General features: G+C 39.9%; 1 protein-coding gene across 1 annotated transcript in view; it reads left to right on the plus strand.

The window, feature by feature from the left end:
• Positions 1–2,838: 2,838 nt before the first annotated feature.
• The window catches only part of aspscr1 (ASPSCR1 tether for SLC2A4, UBX domain containing), a 39,322-nt gene continuing 18,579 nt past the window's right edge, over positions 2,839–23,581 (plus strand). The window contains exons 1-8 of the mRNA XM_017478588.3: positions 2,839–2,972; positions 3,302–3,357; positions 3,678–3,792; positions 18,541–18,641; positions 19,912–19,969; positions 20,103–20,176; positions 21,894–22,440; positions 23,343–23,402. Of these exons, the coding sequence (XP_017334077.1) occupies positions 2,883–2,972; positions 3,302–3,357; positions 3,678–3,792; positions 18,541–18,641; positions 19,912–19,969; positions 20,103–20,176; positions 21,894–22,440; positions 23,343–23,402 (1,101 nt within the window). The 5' untranslated portion in view covers positions 2,839–2,882. The remainder of the gene's footprint in view (positions 2,973–3,301; positions 3,358–3,677; positions 3,793–18,540; positions 18,642–19,911; positions 19,970–20,102; positions 20,177–21,893; positions 22,441–23,342; positions 23,403–23,581) is intronic.

Genomic DNA, 23,581 nt, shown 5'->3' on the forward strand with positions numbered 1-23,581 from the left:
AGGAAAAATAAATACAATACCAGCTGCCTCAGTGTGTGATATGGCACTCCATATTTCCTGCAAGCTACAAAAGGTATTATAGGTGCTTAACATCTGCTATAACGCATTGTTTGGACATAATAGACTAATACAGTACTGTGCAAAAGTTTTAGGCACTCAATTTTTTTTTTAGTACAAACTTTGTTATAGATTTATATTTGATGACTTCTACATTATCGAGTCAGTACACAAAAAAAATATTAGATTTTCAAACATTAGTTTTCCAGCACAAAATAAAATGTTACAGAAAAATGTTTGTACGTCAGTAAAGAAAGTAGCATATTACGAAACCATTTTTCAGACAAAACACATGATGAAGGCTGCTGGGTTTTGCTGCAAAAATAAGAAGAGAGTGCAAGAAGAGAGAAGTCTCCAGAAGAACTGTGTCTGGTTCTGCAAGATGCTCAATAAAACTTACAGCTCATTTCCTTATAAAACTGCACACACTGTACCTGAGACTACTAATAAAAATTTTTTCAAGCAAATGGTCGACACAAGAAATATCGACTTTGTTCCATTTATTTCTGTTTACTGCTTGTTGTAGTATTTTTTTTAAATGTAGAAACATTTCATTTCACTATGTTTGAAGGCATCTTTGCTCTACAGCATTTGTATGCATGTGCCTAAGACCACTGCACAGTACTGTACATTACTGCATTGTGATATTTAATGAATGGGTTATATATTTTACAATATATGTTCCCACATGGTTATAAATAGGCAAAACTCACTGAATAGTTCGCTATATAGTAAGTCTGTTGTGGTTTTGGATATAAAGTCAGGTTGATAAATATTTGGATGTCGACAAAGAGATTATTCTTTTTGCTGCCTAGTAAAGTACATTGTAGTTGAAATTTAATTAAATGATCTATCTACAATGAGGGGAAATAAGTATTCAGACACTTTTGTTTATGTTATTTCATATGGCTCCAGTGCGATTATCCACTTCAAATTTATATACAATGTCACAAAATAAATATGAATAAAAAAAGTATTTATTTATCAAATGAAATTGATAGGAGAAAGAGTATTCAGACACCACAAATGACCAACATTAGTACTATGGTTCAAAGCCGTCTTGGAAATCACAGGTTTGAGACATCGGTAAGAAGTAGTTCTTTTTGCAGAATTGCTGAGTTTTGGCCCATTCCTCTTGGCAAAACATCTTCAGTTCCCCGAGGTTATGAGGATCCCTCTGATGGACTTGCAATTTGAAAATCCTCTATAAATTTTCAATGGGGGATTCAAGTCAGGAGACTGGCTAGGCCATGCAAGGCCTTCTTGAGTTTATTTTGGTTATAATTTTGGGGTTGTTGTCTTATTGAAACGTGCATCTTCTCCTCAGAATCAGTTTCTTGCCCCATGTGATTAAATTCTCCTCAAATATGTCCTGGGACATTCTCTATTCATGTTTCCTTTAATGATGTATAATTTCCCAGTACCATTTGCAGAGAAGCAGCCCCATATCACCCTTCTTTCTCCAAATGTGACGAGCTGAATTATTGTCAAAGAGTTGTATTTTTGTTTCATCTGACCATAGAATGTTGTACCAAGATGCCTTCGCATCTCTATGCTTCTTTTTTTTTTAGCAGATGAGTTTTGTGTGGGGTGTAGAGATGGAGATGATTGGAATCCAGTTCATTGTTTATTGTTCTCTGTGTTGCTGCTGATTTCAGGTCGTCCTGCAACACTTCTCATGACACTTCATGAGACTTCTCTCATACTGTCCTTATCATTCTCATCTGAGAGTGCATTCTAATTGAAATCAACTTTCCACATGCATATTATGGAGCCAATTTTACTGGTTTACGGTCTTTGCTATGACTGTGTAGTTTTTTCCATTCACGCCTTATTTAATAATGTCGTCCCTGAGAGATATAGGAAGCTCCTTCACCTTAGCCATGATTGTTACTTGTGTGAAATCTCCCCAACCAAAAGCAACATCTTTTATAATGACACCAGGTGCACGAGAACACATTTTGCAGCATTTATATCTAGTATTTGATTGATTTGTGTGTATATAGTGTCTGGATTGTTCACCTCTCAGTTTTATTTAGACATAATTTTGTTTATGCTTATGAATACATAATTTTCTGTTCATATTTTCATATTTGTCTCATTTTGAAGTGGATATATACACTAGACGTAACAAAAACAAAAGTGAATACTTGTGTGGTAAAGATCTAGGTGTTCTTGAATTTCCACTGCTTTCACCTTCTACAGCCTCTGAAGCACTTTGTGTACTTCATGTAACTTTTACATCTACAATAATTACTTAAGTACACTTCAGTTACTCACTGGATTCTTCTTCACATCCGACCGTCCATCTATGTGTGGTAAAGATCAAGATGTTCTTGAATTTCCACTGGTTTTTAGCCTCTGAAGCACTTTGTGTACTGCACTTAACTTTTACTACATCTACAATAATTACTTAAGTACACTGCAGTTCATATCCATCCATCCATCCATCCATCCATTATTCATCTATCATCTATCTATGTGTTGTAAATATCTAGATGTTCTTGAATTTCCACTGCTTTCACCTCCTACAGCCTCTGAAGCACTTTGTTTACTGCACTTAACTTTTACTACATCTACAGTAATTACACTGCAGTTTCTCCCTGGATTCTTCTGTCTATCTGTCTGTCTGACTGTCTATCTATCTACCTATCAATCATGCATTATTCACATAAAATCACCTCAGTTAAAACCACCACGTTAATCTTTCATCTTTCCGACAACCTGCCCTGAAGAACCACAGAAATTCCTGGCCACTTTGTTTTTGTCTTTCATTTATATGTCAATAAAGTTGTGTCAAACAAACACGCTGACGTCATTTTGCAATGGCAGCCAGCAGCACAACAGTGTCAGTTCTTGCTCCAAATGGACGAAGACAAACCGTAAAAGTCTCCCAGAACACACCCCTGCTTCAGGTAAATATGATCGACGGAACGCGTGGAATATAAAGCATCAAGGTTGCGTTTTAGTTGTAACGGGGCGCTGATCTTTTTCTGGGAAATATGTTGTAGCCAACAAGGGGCGAGTCCCAAGCAACTCCCAGTTTACTATATAGTGCGCTACAAAGGGCACAAAAGCCTATTATTTCACACTCTGTTAAGTGCGCTTGTATAGGTAATAGGGAGCAATTTGGGACTCACGCATGTGAGTAATCGTTTAGCGCCGTTAGCTCTGTTGGCATGATATAGCAAAAAAATAAACATTCTTTGCGTTTACGACACTCGGCTATTTTTAAAACCTGCAGGTTCTCGAGGAAGTGTGCAAGAAACAAGGTTTTAATCCAGATGACCACGGACTGAAGTGAGTGAACAAAATATAAATTAAAAACCACCAACCTCTATTTATCTATCTATATTCCTAACTAATGCTTAGCTACTAATGACTAGCCATAATGTAACAACACACACACACAGACAGGGAGGAACTTGCCTAATTATTGTGGATATAGCAACAAAGAAACAGTATCACTCTCTCACCACACACACACACACACACACATACATATAGATAATAGATAGATAGATAGATAACATGTATTTGTATTTGCTGGTGACAGCTGATGCTTGTGTACTCAGTACTTCATATTGTCTCTAACCCTCTTGTGTCCATCCTTTCCGCAGGTTTCAGAGGAATGTGCTGGACCTGACGCTGCAGTGGAGGTTTGCCAGCCTGCCAAACAATGCCAAGTTGGAGATAGTGTCAAGCACCAGGCAGCGTGCAGGGGCAGATAGCACGGTGTGTAATTGGGTCTTTGTCTGTAACATCACTGAATTACTGAAAACTGAAAACATCACTGAATTATTGAAAACTGTAATATGACCATGAACTGGTTATGGTTGTTATTGCTTTAATCATGCCTGAATCTAGACAAAATATCCCCAAAATGTTTTTGTTGTTGTTAAAAATCACATGCCCTGATGTGACCATGGATCTGAAGCCTGTCCTCGGAACATTGAGCGTGAGGCAGGAATACACCCTGGATGTGACGCCAGGCTATTGCAGCGCAGCACGCACTCACACATTCACACACACACACACACACACTCACACTCACTCACTCACTCACTCACTCACACACACACACACACACACACACACACACACACACACACACACACACTCACTCACTCACACTCTCTCTCTCTCTCTCTCTCTCTCTCTCTCTCTCTCTCTCTGATGCACTCATTCACACCTAGAAGCATGGATGTGTTGTGCATTCTGAGATGCATTTCTGCTCACCACAGCAGTACAGAGTGGCTATTTGTGTTACTGTAGCCTTCCTGTCAGTTCCAACTAGTCAGGCCATTCTCCTCTGACCTCTCTTATCAGAACTTGCACTCACTGGGTGTTTCTTTTAGTTTAGAGGGTATTGTGCTTGAAAATCCCAAGAGATGAACCGCTTCAGAAATATAAATTGGACTAATTGGATGAATGAGCAGGGGTACAGGTGTTAGCAGGGACTGTTTTACACAATTTTCCTCTACACCAAATGTAGTGTTTGGTGTCTGACATTGGCTTCTTTAGTTTTACACTGGAGGTAAGAAGCTAATGTACCTTACAAGTCATTTAAATCCCACCCAAATTGATTTCCATAAATACACACCCAAGTCTTCATATGCCTGCCTCAGTTAACATTAAGGCACTCAGTCTCACTAACAAACATCAGGTGTAGTCTATATTATTATTTATCTTTAAAGTGGAACTATATTATCATCTTTGTAATGCAGAGTGCACACTGCATGACTTTCAGAATCTCATAATCGCTGATCCTTTTACACAACTTGAATCTCTTGCGATTTGTTGTCTGTTGTTATGGAGTAAGCACACACTACACAAGATTTATCCCGGAGAGGTCCATGCCAAAGCGTGCCTGATCTCCATATCATGAAAATAAACTTGAGAGCTGTGTATATCATGTGAGGGGGGGAAAAAGAGAAATAAGAGGAAATGTGGAGGAAAGTTAGGATGGAGAGATGCCGGCAGCGTATAGTTAAAAAGAAGCGTAGCTATTTTTATACTGTGCTTTGATAGGAATAATGTTGTTTGTGTTTATTTTTTGCTGTTCCTAACAACAGTTTGGGTATGACATGCCAGATAAGTTCTTATTGAAGTGATAATTTTTGTGCTTACATTTTGTCCCTGTCTTCCCACACGAATGAATGGTACACTGGGATTCAGGGATTAGCTGTTTATGAGAGCGGATGAATTTGATTTCCTCTCAGACTCTCACTGACTGTTTCTCATCAGTGGACTCGCAACTAGTGGCCGAGGGGTTCACAGTACATGATTCATCACTGAGAAACTCAAACATGCTTGAAAGTATTGGTGCCTTAATCATCTTTCCCCAAAAAATCGTGTCTCTCAAAATGAGTGGATTATCCATCAATGGATAAAATCATGTAGTTTGCACTAGGGTTAACTTCAAGCTTGCTTGTGCAATTTTGCCTTCAAACTTCGGGATGCTTTGCATAGAGGGTAGAATTATGCTTAATGTAAAAGCTGATTATGCTTGTCTAAGATGTTCTATAGCGCTGTGAAAAAGCATCTGAAACTCAAGCGCAACTGGATTATGCAGCAGGACAATGATCCAAAGCATAGGAATAAGTCCTAGTCCTAGAAGTAAGTGAAAGAATGATACTGATCTCCAGTTATCGGAAGCTTCTGGTTGTAGTTATTGCTGCTGAAGGTGGCACAACCAGATTTTACGTGTAAGGGGGCGATTAGTTTTTCACATGGGTAATAGGTGTTGGATAACCTTTTTTTTTTTTTTTGCTTAAATAAAAAAAAGTAAATAAGAACTGGATGTTGTGTTTACTCAGTTTGCCTTGGTTTTATCTTAGATTTTGCGTTCATTTCTGAAACAATTTAGTATGAGATGTACACAAAATAAGAAGAAATACTTTTTCACAGCACTGTACATAAAGGAGTCTGATACATTTGATACATTATGAGTTTTGCTGTAATGGACAGGGGAGAAAGTAATGCCATGCCACCCACCCTGAAAGCAGAGACCGTTCTGTACATCATGATTGGGATCCTGCAGGGCCCCCCAAAAAATTGTCAGACAAAGCTGGCAGTTTTTACATTCATGTGGGTGGGATCAGGCGTGAAAGGTCATGGAATGAAGAAAAGTTATGTTTGTTAACGTGGGAGCATATTGGATATTCATTTATTCATCTTCAATAAATTATCTTGGTCCCGGTTGCTGTGGTTTCATTTAAGTGACTTAGTGGTTAGCATGTTTGCCTCATTCCTCCGGGGTTGGGAGTTTGATTCATATCTCCGTTCTGTGTGCACGGAGATTGCACGTTCTTCCCGTGCTTCGGGAGTTTCCTCCAAGTACTCCGGTTTCCTCCCAGAGTCCAAAGATATGCATTGTAGGCCGATTGGCATCTATAAATTATCTGTAGTGTGTGAATGGGTGTGTAAGTGTGTGTATGATCGTGCCCTGCGATGAGTTGGCACCCAGCCCAGGGCAGCATACTTGTCCACCAGGTTTGCTGGAATTTTGGACCATTCTTCCATCTAATATTCTTTCAGCTGCAAGATGTTTGAGGGTTTTCTTGCATGTACTGCCCGTTTCAAATCCCCCCACAACACTTCAATGGGATTCAAATCTGGGCTTTGACTAGGCCATTCCATAACCCTCCATTTCTTCTTTTTGAGCCATTACTTGGTGGATTTGTTAGTGTGTTTAGGATCATTATCCTGCTGAAAGGTCCACTTCCGGGTTCAACTTCAACTTTCGGGCAGATGGCCTCACATTATCTTTAAGCATTTTTTGATATGATGCAGAATTCATAATTGATTGAATGCAAGTTGTTCCCTGAGGCAGTGATGCAACCCCAAACCATAACATTTCCACCACCATGCTTCTCCTGAAAAGCTGTCTTTGTTCTGCACCAAACATGTCTGCTGTTACTGTGGCCAAACAACTCTATCTTTGATTCGTCTGTCCAGAGCACATTATTCCAAAAGGCCTGTTCTTTGCCTATATGCTCATTGGCAAACTGTTGTCTTACAAAGGCTTTTTCCTGGCACGCCTCTCATGCAGGTCAAATTTGTTCAATCTCTTTCTGATTGTAGACGCATACACTTTGACACCAACGGTTGCAGGACTTAGGAGCAGATCCCATGATGCACTTTTGGGGTTCTTGGAGACTTCTTTTTCCATCAGACGGTCTGCTCTTAGGCTGAATTTTCTGGGACGGTCAGTCCTGGACAAATTGGCAGTCAGTTTTCATTACAGTGGAATGATGTCCATCCATCCATCTTCTATACCGCTTAATCCTTTTCAGGGTCACGGGAGTGGAATGATGTGTTTCACATAATTTGGAGGTCTTTTTTAAATCCCTTGCTAGACTCCTAGGCATCCACAACCTTTGTCTGAAGGCCTTACAGCACTCTTTAAATCTTGGCATGATGACACCACACACCTCAATAGCAAAGGGAACACCAGACACTAGATATGCACTCCCTAAGCAGGTGTTGATCACTGGCACCCAATCTTGAACACCTGATTCTTATCTTATGGATTTGAAGGTGTGATAAATGTACTTACTTTTTCAATGTGACTGATTTTGTTTTGTTTTTTTTTGTTTTTTTTTGGTTAATTTAAATTGTGAAAATTACTTCAAAATGTCAATTTTATGTGAGCATGTCACCTTTATTAATAGGCACTGTTTCAAAGAGGATCAAATATTTGCTTGTACAAATGTCACAAAAACCAACAATTTCCATGGGGTGTAATTATTTTTTCACGACTGTATTTAGGTTACAAAACAGTTCCATGAACTCCTGGTCTCTACCAAGTCAATCAACTGCATTTTTTAAACTGCTGCTCATGTTGCCTCAAAGGGCAGCATAACACACTCTGATAAATGCTATCTGCTTGCCTCTGCATACAGATGCCCATGATTGGCTAGTGGCATTGTGATTGACAGGGAAGATATCAGTGGCACTGTCAGGATTCGAAATCACAATCTCTCAACAAATAATCTCATACATTTCTGAATAGAACTATCTGAGAAGTTCTTAATGATGTTTTTGGAGGTAAGAATAGTTTAGAATTTCAGATTTTATTTCCTGGTAACTTTATGAAGGTGTGTTAAACGACATAGAACATAGCACATTTTATATCAGACCACCCAGTTTGTTGACGAGCAAAAATTGTGGAACTTGTGACTGACTGACTGTTTCTTGTTAGCCAGGTGTGTCCTGTTAGATTGATTGTTTAAAAAATAAATAGCTCTGAACATCTTCTCTTCGGTTTAGCCTTCTGTTTCACCTGTGAAGACTGCATTTGTTGTTAAAAAAAGGATAAGCCAACATGAAGATCAGAGAGCTGTTTATGGGAGAAAAGCAAACCATTTTAAAGCTGATAAAAGAGGGAAAATTAATCAGAGGCATTGCACAAACATTGGGCATAGCCAATACAACAATTTGGAATGTCCTGAAAAAGAAAGAAACCACAGGTGTACTGAGCAACACACACCGAATGGGTCAGCCAAGGAAAACAACAGCTGATAACAGAAACATTGTGAGAGCTGTGAAGAAAACCCTAAAAACAACAGTCAGTGACTACGTTTACAAGGACAGCAGTAATCTAATTACTGACCTTACTCTGATTAAGATGATAATGTGATGTTTACATGAGTCGCTTTTAGAATACTCCTGTCATGTTCCCGTTTTACATGTTATAAAACATAATTAGATTAACAGCCCGCGTCATTACGTCACCGCGCCACGCTGTCCAACGTCCCTCCAGGATTTCACATATCAAGATACAGTTCGTCTTCGTTACAGCACCGTATACAGTTTTGGGTGTTTTTGTTTACATTTTTTTTTTTACGAACGCTTTAAGTACAGTTAATTATTTGTCATGCTATACGTGCAAATAGACAACTGCTTGAAGCTGTGGGCTGCATCTCAAACTGCGTACTTATGGCCTATATAGTAGCCGAGATACATGTATTTTTCCCCCACTACAGGCCTATAGTAGACAAGTATGCGGTTTGGGACACAGCCGAACTCTCTTGTTCGCCGTAAAACTGCCGTGTGTAATCATGCCCTGTCGCAAAATGCTGTGAAAACTCACACAGCGTTCATAATGTGATTAAGGTGTTTACATGTCTGTAATAGACGTCCATAATGCGACTAAAACAGGAGTACTCCACCTGTCTTAATTCGATTATCGCTTACTTCAAGTATGACCTTAATTAGATTAAGGTAATTAAAAATTGCTGTTTACATGGTAGTTTTTTAATTACTGTATGGTCTTAATCGGGTTAAGAGTAGATTATTGTTGTCCATGTAAACGCATTGAGTGACATCCTTCACAGGGCAGGGGTGATGGTATTACAATCCACAATGCAGAGAGGACTTTGAAAGCAGAAATATAGAGGCCGTACCACAAGATACAAACCATAGGCAGTAAGAATCAGAAAGCCAGATTGGAATTCACAAAGAAATACAGAGTTGAGCCCAAAAAGTTCTGGAACCAAGGTTACCCTCTACCAAAGGGATGGAAAGTCCAAATTGTGGAGATGGAAAGGATCTGCTCATGATACAAAACATACAAGCTCATCTGTGAAACATGGTAGAGGTAGTGTCATGGCTTCATAGTAGTATTATGGTACAGGATCACTAATCTTTATTGATCTTTATTGATACTAATCTTTATTTAAACTCTTGATGGTAGCAGCAAAATGAATTCAGTTTACAGGAACATTTTGTCTTCCAAATTACAGAAAGAAATGCATCCATTTTTAATCGGGAGAAACTTCATCATGCAGCAAGACAATGATCCAAAACACACTGCCAACTCAAATAACTGTTGGGGAAAGTGGAATTTTTTAGACTGGCCAAGTCAATCACCAGACCTTAACCCAATAGTCAATTGGGTTAAGGTAAACACCCCCCAAATATGCAACCAAATATTAAGTGTTATTTACTTCAAGACTTATCTGTTCCTATATTTTTGCTTGCCTAAATATGGGGTGGTCTGATAGAAAAGGTTCGGTTTTATGTTGTTTAACACATCTAGATGTAAATACCAGGAAATAAAATCTGAAATCCTAAACTCTTGTCTCAAATCTAAATGTCTTTGGTGCATAGCACAAACAAATGAATTGGACTTGCCATTCCAATAGTTTTGGAGGGGACTGCATCAAGCTGCTCAAGACATTGTGATGAAGCTCACTCATATGGTGCATTACTAGAAAGTTGTATTTAAATTTCCAAACTGTTCAATGTGTATTGTGGAAAAGCTAGAGTATATTATGACTGAAGAATCTAGTTGCAACAGTACTTGCTGACACGTGACTGCCTGCACATTAGAAAGTGACTTCGCCTCATTCCACCATATGGATTGTAATGCTGGCATAAATTATATGATTTAAGGAGAGTGTGTGGTGTCCTCTATTGTGGGTTGATTCGTGAGAGAAAGTGCTTAAACCCCGTGGTGCTGTGTGATTGATTTACATAGCTATCCCTGTGTCCAGAACACAACGTGTGCTCCCACTTTACTGCTACAACATGGCAGTAAAGCTACAAGAAGTCATAAAAATAATCAGCGCCTTGTTTGAGTTCGTGTTCCAAAACATTTATTTGTCTGCTTTGAACATTTACATGCATTTTTCCTAACCACATACACTCATACACCTCTCCCTCCGTTTCTGTTTGTGTGCTGGCGTAATTAGGCGTCCACATTACAGGGCCATGTGGCTGGGTCTTGTCGGGTGTGAGATGGCCATGGCATCCTTTTCAAGTCTTAAAGCAGTTCATAAACAGCCTCTATCTCCTGCCTCTGGCTTGTGTCATGGAGTGCCATCTTAGAACTGGCCTGAAGTTGGCACAGCTGTCGAGCAGGTTCCATGAACACGCCCCCTCTTTCTGACAAGATCTCATATTGGTTGCAGCTGATTGCTTGTTTGTGGAAGAAACTAATTACTTCAAGCCTTTCTGATTATGGGTGACGGTTAATGGATGTTTCCAAAGCACCAATTTTTGAAAGAAGAGTTCTTATTAGAACTGATTGTAATAAAGCTTAAATCATTTAGTTCTGGGATTGTTTATATAGATGAAGAAAATTCCATATAAACCCATTTCTAAAGGTTTGGGCACCCAGTACTCTTCCTAGAGCTATCCAAACTCGGTAACCAGGCTTGAATGGCCTTAGTCAGGGAGGTGACCTAGAGCCCATTGGCTATTCCAACAGAGTCTTCAGTAGTCCTCCATTAGATATTTGAGAACCTACCAAAAATACTGAGGTTTTTAGAAAAACTCCATCAATCACCCTTTTATGGTAGAGTGGCTAGACAGAAGCCATTTCCAAGTAAAAGGCATTCAAAGGAGTATGAGTGTCTGGCCTGGTAAAAGGAAATGTACAGATGTGGACAAATGTGTTGGTACCCTTACCACTCATTGAAACAGTGCTTAATTTGTCTTTAAAAGTGATGGAAATTTAAAAGGCAAGTCTTATTTATACTGGCATGGTATGTTATAGAGTAAAGCAAATAAACTGTTAAGAGATGAATGATGGTTATTCTACGAAGATATTCTAAAATGGATAGATTTGTTGTTACCCCTAGAAAAGATTATAAATAATTAGATTATAATGATATTTCAAACCAGCATTTTATCATGCACGTCTTCAATCTTGGAATCAGTCATTCAGTTGATTTAAATGGGAGAAAAGTAGTCCTCCGCTGTTTCGTATCATCGTGTGCACCAGCCTTAACGTGGATCAGAAAAAGCAGGAGAGAGTTGTCTGAGGAGATCAGAAAGAAAATTATTGATAAGCATGTTAAAGGTAAAGGCTAAGAGGAAAATCAACCCCAGATTGAACAGAAGGATAGTGCGAATGGTAGACAAAGAGCCAAGGAAAACTTCCAAAGAGATACAAGCTGAACTCCAAGCTGAAGGTACATCAGTTTCTGATCGCACTATCCAGCGCTTTTTGAGCAACAGTGGGTTCAATGGAAGAAGACCTAGAAGGACTCCACTGTTGAAAGAAAAACATAAAAAAACAAGACTGGAATTTGCTCAAATACATATTGACAATCCACAATGCTTCTGGGAGAATGTCCTTTGGACAGATGAGACAAAACTGTAGCTTTTTGGGAAGTCACATCAGCTCTATATCCACTGATGAATAAATGAAGCTTCAAATGTCAAGACTATCAAGAAATTTTGGAGTGAAACCTACTGCCCAGCGTTCAAAGGCTGTCTGCCTGTCTGTCTCAGGTCCTACAACAGGATAATGACCCAAAATGCATTGCTAAAAGCACCCAAAAATGGATAAGAACAAAACAATGACTCTTCTGAAGTGATCTTCTGTGAACCTTGATTTGAATCCTATTGAACATCCATGGAAAGAGCTGAAACATGCAGTCTGAAGAAGGCATCCTTCAAACCTGAGACAGCTGGAGCAGTTTGCTCAGGGAGAGCGGGCCAAACTACCTGTTGACAGGTGCAGAAGTCTCGTTGATAGCTACAGAAATCACTTGTTTGCAGTGATTGCCTCTAAAGGTTGTACAACAAAATATTAAGTTAAGGGTACCATCATTTTTGTCCATGCCATTTTAATTTGTTTTCTTATTTAAAATATTCTGTTAAACCAAAAAATCAAAAGCAAAGTCTAGTTTTTATTAAATATGGAGTAAACAATCATGGATGCTAATTACGTCCATCAGTTTTAAGTTATTCCAGTGAAAGTTGTGGGTTCTTCTTTTTTTTGTGGAAGGGTACCAACAAATTTGTCCACGTCTGTAACTATGTAAAGTGCTACATCTGACGAAAACCAGACAGTTAATTCCATCCCTTTGCTGAAGCATGGTGTTGTCAGCATCGTGGGGTGCTTCTCTGTGGCACGGACAGAATGGGATGACTGGTCAGAATTGAGGGAAGGATGAATGCAGTTAAATACAGACAGGTCCTTGAAGAAAACCTGCTTCAGAGTGCACAGCACCTTCAACTGAGGCAAAGGATCACATTTCAGCACGACAGTGGCCCAAAGCATACAGCAAAGACAACACTGAAGTGGCTTTGGAACAAGTCTCTGAATATCATTCATTGGCCCAGCCAAAGCCCAGATTTGAACCTCATTAAATATCTGTGGAGAGACCCGAAGATTTACAGACACTCCCCATCAAATCTAATTGAGGTTGAGTGTATGTGCCAGGAAGAATGGCAGAAGCTGCCCAAATCTAGGTGTGCAGTGCTTGTGGATACTTTCCCAAGAAGACCCAAAGCTATATATAAAATATGAAATAAAGGATCTGGGTACCCAAAATGAGGGATTTCAAATTTTGATTTTTAATAAGTGAGTTTGTTAAAGTTCTTGCTTTGTCATTATGCTTTAGTGTGTGTATATTGATGGCCAACAAAGTAAATTGAATTAATTTTAAATGAAAACTGTAGTACAATAAACGATGCAAAAACTGAAGTTTTTGAATGCCAAGTGTTCGAGGGATAGTTTCTGGATCTGCTGCGGCCCTGACCATGGTAAAGCACTTACTGAAGATGGATGAATAAATGAATTTAACCAGGCAAGTCATTAAGAACAAGATCTTATTTACTATAGTGGCCTGGCAAACGGCAAAGCCACTGGAAGAGGATTGAAACACAAAGTGAAAGGGGAGGGGGGAGGAAATAAAGTTGAATAACAGACAAAAGCAAAGGCATTACAGTACCACATAGATAGACACTAGTTTACAGAATTTGTAAAAGTGCTTGTAGTGAAAACAGGTACACTTCAGTATTAATATATTTCATAAAAAGAGAAATGGGCATGAATTTATCCACTTTTAATATTTTATAAACCTGCAGTGCATTATGGGAATCTCCTGTCCACTGAAACTACACCTTAAGCTTAACAGAAAAAAAAGTCACTGTTAACAATAGGAGCGCCTTGTTATGCAATGTCAAGAAGTTAAACACCTGGACGGGTATAACCTTCATAAAAGCAGATGGTCACAAAAGCGGATGGACTTTTTTTCCTTCATGTACTAGCAGAATGCAACACTGACTCTCCCAAGTTTCATAATGACATGTGTAGCGTACATTGTGCCAAATCGGTGTGTGACTTGTTCGACAATTATGAAGGAACTGGGCTACACAATCACCCAACCTCAATTCTTTAACATACTTTAAGGAATTATTTGGAATAGCAGGTGAAACACCAAAATAGTCCATGAACTCTAGATCAATTGCACCATGTCAGTGGAAGAAATTGACAAGAACTATTGGTGGCATCTTTACTTGTCAGGGTTTGCACTGTTATTTAGGCAAGAGGAGGCATATTCAAGCTTTTGTTTTTGAAGCTTATGAAAGACCGTCAGGAGATCTTCTGCAGATACTATGCATCATAGCATTTGATTTTATAGTTAAACATTCAGGGTTTTTCATGTCTGCTGTTTTGAAGTTGACGTTTCATTTTCCATCACAGTCACATCCGAATACATACGAGACCGTTTTGTTTACAGCCACTGTAATCTGTCCTTTTTTTTCTTTGCTGTTTGTTTATGGTGTTGTTAAATAACTCGAACAAATAAATTGTGACTTAAAACTTACAGAATGTTTAGTCACATGTGCAAGATGTTTGAGGGTGTGACGAGTGGCGCCGACATGTTGGAAGAACTTTGTCTCAGTGCTCTATGGCTTTGGAAGGCCGGAAATTGAGGGCAAGGCCAAGGTTAATGACATCGTCAATCTGCGGTGGCCTTCCTTAGCCTCTGTCATCCATGTGTGCCGGCTGGGCCACCCACAGTCGAACACAAAACAACGACTGTTTAAAAATGGTGATCAGGTTCACGCCCCATGTCCAAAACATGTGTTTGACTATCCTGTGAAAGCACCGATGAACACGATTGTTCATATGCTGCCTGCATGTGTAGAATGCAGAAGAATGTGTTTGTAAGCAGAGGAGAGAGAGAAGCTCTGTGTGTGTATGTGTGTGTGAGAGTGTGAGCGCGCTTGTTTCTGGAACAGAGGATGAAAGCAGACCAAAATCTGTCTCTTGCGCTCTCTCTCCTAATTTGTGACCGAAGGATCAAGGGGAAATGATCGCTGGCCAGGGTGACTGTGGCTGTTATAAAGCACAGTGGGAATAGCGCTAACCGCTAATGCTCAACACCACCCCTCTCACTCATGTTTACGGGATGTAAGACAGGGAAGAAATGTTCATTCATGTCCAAGTGTGGTTGTGGTGCACTTACCCAGTGCTGAATCATTGCATCAGGGCAATTTATGCTGCGCACAAACACTGGCTTTGTTCCGCTGACCAGGATCTGCATCTATCTGCTGCTTTCATGCAGTGTTCTCTCTTTGGCATATTGCACAGCTAGAATCCTTTCCTTAGCTCTGAACTATAAATGTAATTTAAGGAATAAAACACAATGGCATGCTGTTATTGGAAAATAATCGATGCTGTGATAGTTTGATGAGGTCCGATGCGGCAACAGAGTTCCTTTTACCACCCAGATGTTGATTATTTTCTTCTAACAGCACTTCCTGAAGCTGTTTATTCCTTTTAGACCACAGCGATTTGCCAACACCAAAAATTATTTTTATCCGTTTACAGTTACATTTAATGTTGGGGAACGTCCACACAACAAGTTAGTTCCTGTTATCACTTATTTTATAGCAGTTATAAACAGTAATTCCCTTGCAAGCCTCTGTATATTTCCTCTGTCTTCAAGCTAATAAGGAAAAAAAACATCTTGTCATGTGGCCAAGAAACCAAACTTACAATGACATTGGAGACCCCTTTCAAAACACATCTCCTCACAGAAAATGTCTTCATATCAATGTTTACACACATTTATGTGGAGCTTCCACCATGCAAGTCCCGGTGACTGAGTCGTTACTATAAAAATTAAAATGTATTAGACAAGTGGGCTGATGATCTCCGGCAGATCCTTCATGGTATTGTAGAGGAGAAGGGTATCTGAAACTCAGCAACTCATAGCTGGGGTCCCCCCAGGGGTCAGCTCTGGGTCCACTGCTCTTTCCTATTTATACTTTTCTAATTATACTACCTCTGGGGCCTGTGATGGAGTCTCATGGATTCTCATATCACTGCTATGCTGATGAGACCCAGCTCTATTTGTCCTTTCAGCCTGATGATCCATCTGTCTCAGCACGCATCTCTGGTGCATCAAACTGGATGAGGGAACGCCACCTTAAGCTCAACTTGGCAAAAACATTGCTTCTCGTCATCCCTGCCTGCCCCTCAATCAACCACAACCTCACCGTATAGCTCGGCTCAACCACACTCGCAGCAACCAGGACTGCCAGAAACTTTGGGGTGACTTTGATGACAACTTGACCTTTACAGACAACATTTCGACAACTGTATGATCCTGTAGGTTCATTTTGTACAACATCAAGAATATCAGACCTTATCTCACTGAACAGACTCCACAGCTACTAGTCCAGGCTTTTGTTATCTCAAAACTAGACTATTGCAACGCACTACTCTCGGGCCTCCCGGCCAGCTCCATCATACCCCTCCAAATGATTCAGAACGCAGCAGCACGCCTCGTCTTCAACCAGCCCTAAAGAACCCATGTCACACCCCTCTTCATCTCCCTCCACTGGATTCCTGTAGCTGCCCGTATCAAATTCAAGACCTCGATGCTCACGTACAAGACCTTGTCTGGAACAGCACCTCCTTACCTCAAAACTCTCCTTGAAGTTTATGTCCCCTCACACAACCTGCGATCAGTTAACGACCGGCGACTGGTAGTGCCTACTCAGTGAGGCATGAGGTCCCTTTCCAGAACCTTCAAACTGACTGTCTCTCAGTGGTGGAATGAATTTCCACTAGACAGCAGAATCTGTCACTATCTTCAAAAAACGGCTAAACTCCCACCTTTTCCGTGAACACTTAACAAACCCCTAACTTGCCCTAGCAGGTTCTCCCCGTGTTTCGGGGCTTTCCTCCGCCAGTTCATAGACATGCATTGTAGGCTCATTGGTATCTCCAATTTGTTCATAGTGTCTGAATGTGTGTGCCCTGTGATTAGTTGGCACCTTCTCCTTGGTGTCTCCCGCCTTGTGCCCAGAGTTCCCTGGGATAGGCTCCAGACTCCCCTGTGACCCTGTGTAGGATAAGTGGTATGAAAAATGGATGGATAGATAGAAATACTGAATGGAATCTGCACATTTTTGTCGATATTATATAAATGCAAATTTACTGTTGCATTAAAAATATCCTCTAGAGGCACCTACGTGGTGTGACAGAAAAGCAAGTTTGAATTCCAATAATGCCACAGCCATCCGAGTCCAAGAGAGCAAAATAGGCCATGCTCTCTGGGAGTCATGTTCTCTCTTTCCTATCGGTCACAGTTACACTAGCCAGTCATGGGTGTCTGTTAGCTCATGCATGGAGAAGTGTTTGGATAGCACTTTCCTCAGAGAGTGTTATGCTGCCTCCTGACGTCGCATTAGCAGCAAGTTGAAAAGATGCGGTGCATTTGATTCATGTGCCTCGGAGGACTCTCGTCATAACAACCAACCAATATTTCAGTACTTCCATATTACAAAGTACATCGACACACCTAATGTGATTTTGATTTCAATAATTCAGTTCAAATATATAAATACTACACAGCAATGTCAATCATTTGATCAAATTAAAGCTATTTTCGGATTTTGTAAAGACACCTGGACTTTAGCCCCGATTATAGGATCACTTATTTCATGTATAGCATTAATCTGATGTCATCTACCAATGTTTGCAAATATAACCAGTTAAGACCTGCCCCAGAACCCACATTGTGTGCCATTTGCAACTATAAGAAATTCCAAAGCAAACCACAAGATGTTTGAGTTTGATCTCATCTCCTCCTTCCCTCGGTTTACTGGTTGATTGCAATTGAACAGTGGATGCGCGTACATTTTATATTTAGCAAGAAATCTGATTATTAAGTAACCCATAGGCTTAGAGTTTCCTGTTATCACATAACTAAAGTGCATTTATAACTCATCAGATGAATCCTTGTATTGTTTTATACATTCTCCCTCACCAACTCCATGGGCACTTTTTAGTATCAGGCAGCTGGTTGGATTTCTTTCTTTTTTTTGTTCTTTTTTTTTACCAAATCTGTAAGTGGTTTTTCTGAGGTTTACTGTCAAAACTGTAAATAACGTGAGTCATTTATTGTGAAAATTTACTGATTTAAAGATTGCGATAACATATATATGTGTGTGTATATATATATATAATTATAATGTATATATGTATGTGTGTGTGTGTGTGTGTGTGTGTGTGTGTGTGTGTGTGTGTGTATATATATATATATATATATATATATATATATATATATATATATATATATATATATATATATATATATATATATATATATATATAATGTATATGTATATGTATGTATTACTCACTCTTAACCTTTCTTTGTTCAGATGAACTCCAGGTTGGAGTTATGATCCTGATTTGTTAGTGGTTTTCATGCACAGGTCCGGGTTGCACTACAATTAGAGGATGGATCTCGTCTCCAGGGATCATTCCCGAGTGGCCACAGCCTATGGGATCTGCTCAGCCACTTCCCCCAAACTAGGTGCGTGATTTTAATGTGACGAAGTAAGGAAAAGATCAACATCGATTTGTGACTTATGTGTGTATAAAGTGTCTTTTGTTAGGTGCTAGACCACCGCATGCCTTATACAGTATATGCCTTGGCCCAGATTCTACAAGTCTGATGAAGAAATGAACACCATTCTGCCAGAAAGATATTCCCTCACTGAGTGTTTTTAAGATGGCTATGAAAAGCGCTAGCTAAGAAATCGCTCCAAAATCTCTCATAGGTGTTGAATTGGGTTGATATCCGTGAGTGTTAAGACTATAGTGCATGATTTATAGTGCACTCCCATCAGGATAGGCTAAAGGTGATCAATCAGATGAACTCTGATATTAACTGACACATCCCCCTCAGCCCCATATTAGTACTCATATTAGTACTAATATTTAAGGTGACTCTTGTCTGTTTTAGTTCAAATGTACACACTAGAAATGCACAATTTCTTATTACTTGCTGTAGGTAACATAATTTTCCTAGAGTAGAAGGGTGCATGTAAACTTTCCCCTGCTCTCAGGTGGACACAAATCATACCAGCAAAATGCTCTCTACAGCAGTAGACCAGTATACCATATAATCTGGAAACTGTGTGTGTGTGAGAGTTACCAGTTTATTAGGTGAACAGATTTCCTAATTTATAAACTGGAAACTCTGTGTAAGGCGGCAATTTTAGTGCTTTCTGTGTGTCCATATCTTCAAAGCCCTGTGGGGAACGACCTTGTCATCAGCAGCATCAACAACAACCTTGATGTGCCTTTGCTGTGGTTTTTCGATGTGTGCCATGTTGTATGAACTGTGAATATGGCATACTCGTGTTTTCCAACAGCAGCCGATCCCTCTCTGAGCCCCCACTATTGATCTCACGCCACACCCTCTTTCTCAGCAGACCTCACCCACGCCGCTAGGTTGCTTGGCACCTGTTCTGAAGTCTTGCTCTTGTTTGGCTGTAGTGGACTGGCTGCCAGCCAGTGTGTTCGCTCGTCTGTCTGCCTGCTTTTCATCACTGACATCATTACAACTTAATTCTCTCCCTTTTTTCCACTGAAGCTTCCAGTCGTGGAATTCTGGTGGACAGCAATGAGAGGGGAACAAATTGAGTGTTTCTTTTGCTTTTGAGTGTTCTTTTTTTTTCATGAAAATGTATATTATGGCCCAGAGGTCTCATAAATGTAATCTCAATCATGCATGTGCTGTTTGATGCTTTACTCTGAGTCAGAAATGGGCTGACACATGATTCACTTTGTCTTCGCAGAATATCTGAACTGGAAGTGCCAGGAACCACACCAGTCTGTGTTTACATGAGAGATGAAGTAGGATCCTTCACTTTGCCTTTTATCCCCTTTTTAATCCTTGTTGGTTTTAATCTGGTGATGGGTTTTATTAGGATGTGATGAGATACTGATATTTGTGTGTGTGTATGTGTGTGTGTGTGGTCTTTTGCAGGTCAGTGGAGAGGAGGCTCTTAAGAGGACCACTCTGAGGTCTCTGGGCCTGACTGGAGGCAGTGTCATACTGAGGTCAGAGCCCATTAGATGATTTTAATAAGGTTATTAACGTAATGTTCATTGAAAATGTTGGCATAACATTTGTATTTTTTTAGCAGAGGTTGCCATGTTAGATCACTCATTCATCAGTAAACCCAATAATGATTTTTATACCACAGTGATATTGAATTCCTGATTATAATTGGTCAGAATGTGTTGATTTTTTTATTTTGATAAAAGCAGATCTGCCCGTAGTGCTTGCTGTAAGTAAAATCACAGGTTTATATTAAAGTGCTTGTTCTCATTTGTTATGATTTCTATACTATCAGTTCATTTACAGGGACATAGGGTAGCTACCCCACATAATCTAAGGGTTAATAAATGATTAGTAAACAGATTACAAATGTGTTGTTATTAACAAAGATAAATGTAGAATCATTGATATGGGGAATTTTTTTTTCATTAAGGAGACATTTAATTCACATTTATGGAAGGAGTCTCCAGTGTCAATGTTTTGTAACAGTCGGAAGGTTTTACCCCAAGGGAGATGCTTCAAGATGGAGGTCATTTTGGGTTCCGATTCATAACCAGCTCTTTTTTTAAAAATGAAAAACTTCAAGGGTGAGAACAGTGGCTGGGGAAAGAGCAACTATCTGTAGCTGTTATAAGTGATGACAGAAATGTACTTTTTTTTAACACCTGCTCTAAAATATTAAATATATCTATTACATTTATTCATTTAGCAGACGTTTTTATCCAAAGCAACTTACATATGAGGAAATACAAGCAAAGTGATACATCATGCGGAGAACAATACAAGTAGTGCTACGATACAAGATTTATAATTGAGTTCTAGAAAAGCAAAGTGCACAGAGTAGAGGTGTAAGAGCCAGAGTAAGGTGTTTGTTTATTTTATTTATTTATTTATTTATTTATTTATTTATTAAGGATAATAGGTGGTTGGCATTTTAGAGGATAGTTACGTGCTCACGGAAGAGGTAGGTCTTTAGCTGCTTTTTGAAGATAGTGACAGATTCTTCTGTCTGGATTGAAGTTGGAAGTTCATTCCACCACCGAGGTACAGATAGTGTGAAGGTTCTGGAAAAGGACCTTGAGCCATGCTGAGTAGGCACTACTAAGCGTCGGTCATTGTTTGATCGCAGATTGCGTGAGGGAATGTAAGCCTTCAGGAGAGTGCTGAGGTAGGGTGGGTGCTGTTTCAGACAAGAGGTAGGGGGCTGCTGTTCCAGACAAGACAATTAATGGTTAAAATATACAACCTTTCGTTGTATTAATGTCATTTGTTAATAAATTAAATTAATTTTTGGGAACTTGCTGTGGTATAAGAACAACAGAACACGTCAACACGGCTGTGAATAATTTCAAATAAACTTTAGGGCCTCATCACACCACCCCATCATATCATTGATTATTTGCTTATAACAGCACATCTGTTGAGTAGTGCTATAGAATTTGGGAGTAAGAACTACTGGCCAAGGGGTTTAGCAATATCTGAGGGGGGTGGGATTGCATAGTGCAAGCTACCTGTTTTCAGGATTGACACAATTAGGTAAAACAACATCTGAATGCAGTACACTTGGGTGCTTTAAATATGAAATGGCAAAAGGTAGACGTTATCCGAGACATCTGATACCTGAGAGAAATCGTGTGTGCAGGCAGTGAGAGTGTCACTTTTGGATTAAGATGCTGAAACGGACTCTTCTTCTCTTTTCTATACCTCTCTTCTCAGGTATGTACTGAAAGCAAGTAACACTCCAGGGAACAATGAGCCTATGGAGACAGCTGCGACACCAACCAACACAGCTGCCCCAGCATCCCAGTCTCCTCCTGCTGTTAACACCATGCACCACTCTGATCTGCCAGATGAGCCCACACCTGCCCCAGTGCCCATCGAAACCCCTAGTCCACCCTCTCAATCCCCCGAATCTGCTGCCCAAATGTGCCAGGCACTTCCTGTCAAACAGGAGCAGGCAGAGCCGTCTAGAAACTATCAGCAAGTTGTGCGGCCCAAAATCAGGCAAGCTGATATTCAGATGCCTCAGGAGGCCAGTTCTGTGCCACAAGTGGATGAAGAGCAAGCAGGGCCGTCCCACAAATATAATTCCCACTCAGCTACGCCCAGCAACTTTGTGCCTTTCTCTGGTGGTGGGCAGAGGCTTGGAGGATCTGGAGGTGATGAACAGAAAGAGTGCCCTTTACCGGTGTCATCCTCTTCCTCACCGCTCTCCAGTGGGCCTCCAAAAGCCAAGAAGGCCAAACCGAGCCATGAAGTCCAGGTAAGAGGCAGAGAGACTAAAACCAAATCCATGTTTTTTTTCAGCTCCAGGTTTATGGGGTTCATTTGTTGAACAGGGAACAAAGTAACGCCATCCTTTCCACCCAGAGAGCACCAATTATACTGTCTGATAGCTGTGGTGTCGTCGGGATTCGATTACTTGTAATCTCCTGAAGATAAGTGGAGTAATTTTCTCAGATGACTAAAAAAAAGATTTTAAAACTAACTGGACAATACCAGCAATACTCTTAGAAAAATAATCTTTTTTGAGATAACACAATCATGCTGTCATAGCACACACCCCTATTCTCAACTAACAACGTTTTATCTTGTTTAGTAAACTCCCCTAAACGACTCCTTCCTTCATTAGATGCCTGTCTGCATGATTTAATTCCTATTTACAGAATAGATGTATTTCTTTCAGTTTGAGGTCATTTTGATACTGAATTGATGTCATTGTTTGTAGTGTAAGAGAGATTATCATATCCTCATCCTATAAGCGGTTTCTTTTCTTTTCTTTTTTTTTTTTTTTGGTTTCTTGATTGCTTGATTGCTAATGTGCTTCTCGCTTTGAAGTAGAAGCTGTGATGGAAAATCCATTCATGGCTGTTGTGTCTATTCAGACATGCCTTAACAGAAGGAAGATATTGTCACACATAAGCAAACACGCACATGATCCTACATGCACAGGCAGAGGAAAATCTTCGTGAACAATCTGACTCTCCCAGTCACATGGGACATTCATATCTTTCTTTCCATCTCTTTTCACTCAGTTAAACCCATAGTAAATAACGGTGCTGTCACTTCTCAATCTAGAACAGAAGGATGTGGTCCATTTGGGTTTCTCTCATCCTCTGTTTTTGCTGGCCTTTGATCTTCTTTTTCTCTTTTTTTGGTTTGCAGCGTTCTTCTCTTGCCACATGCAGGGCAAAGGATGCGGAGGATGCAGAGGAATATCTGGAGGTAGAACAGACGTATCTGGCAGGCATAACTTGGTGACACTACAGTTGTCAGGAGTGTCCATGCTCTTAGACATGCATGCACGCACACACACACACACACACACACACAAACACACACATACCAGGAGTCCAAATAACGCTTCACTTACAATCCAGTGATCTGTTCCTGCATGCCCTTCA

This window comes from Ictalurus punctatus, chromosome 10, assembly GCF_001660625.3.
Source record: "Ictalurus punctatus breed USDA103 chromosome 10, Coco_2.0, whole genome shotgun sequence".
In the NCBI taxonomy this organism is placed as follows: Eukaryota; Metazoa; Chordata; class Actinopteri; order Siluriformes; family Ictaluridae; genus Ictalurus; species Ictalurus punctatus.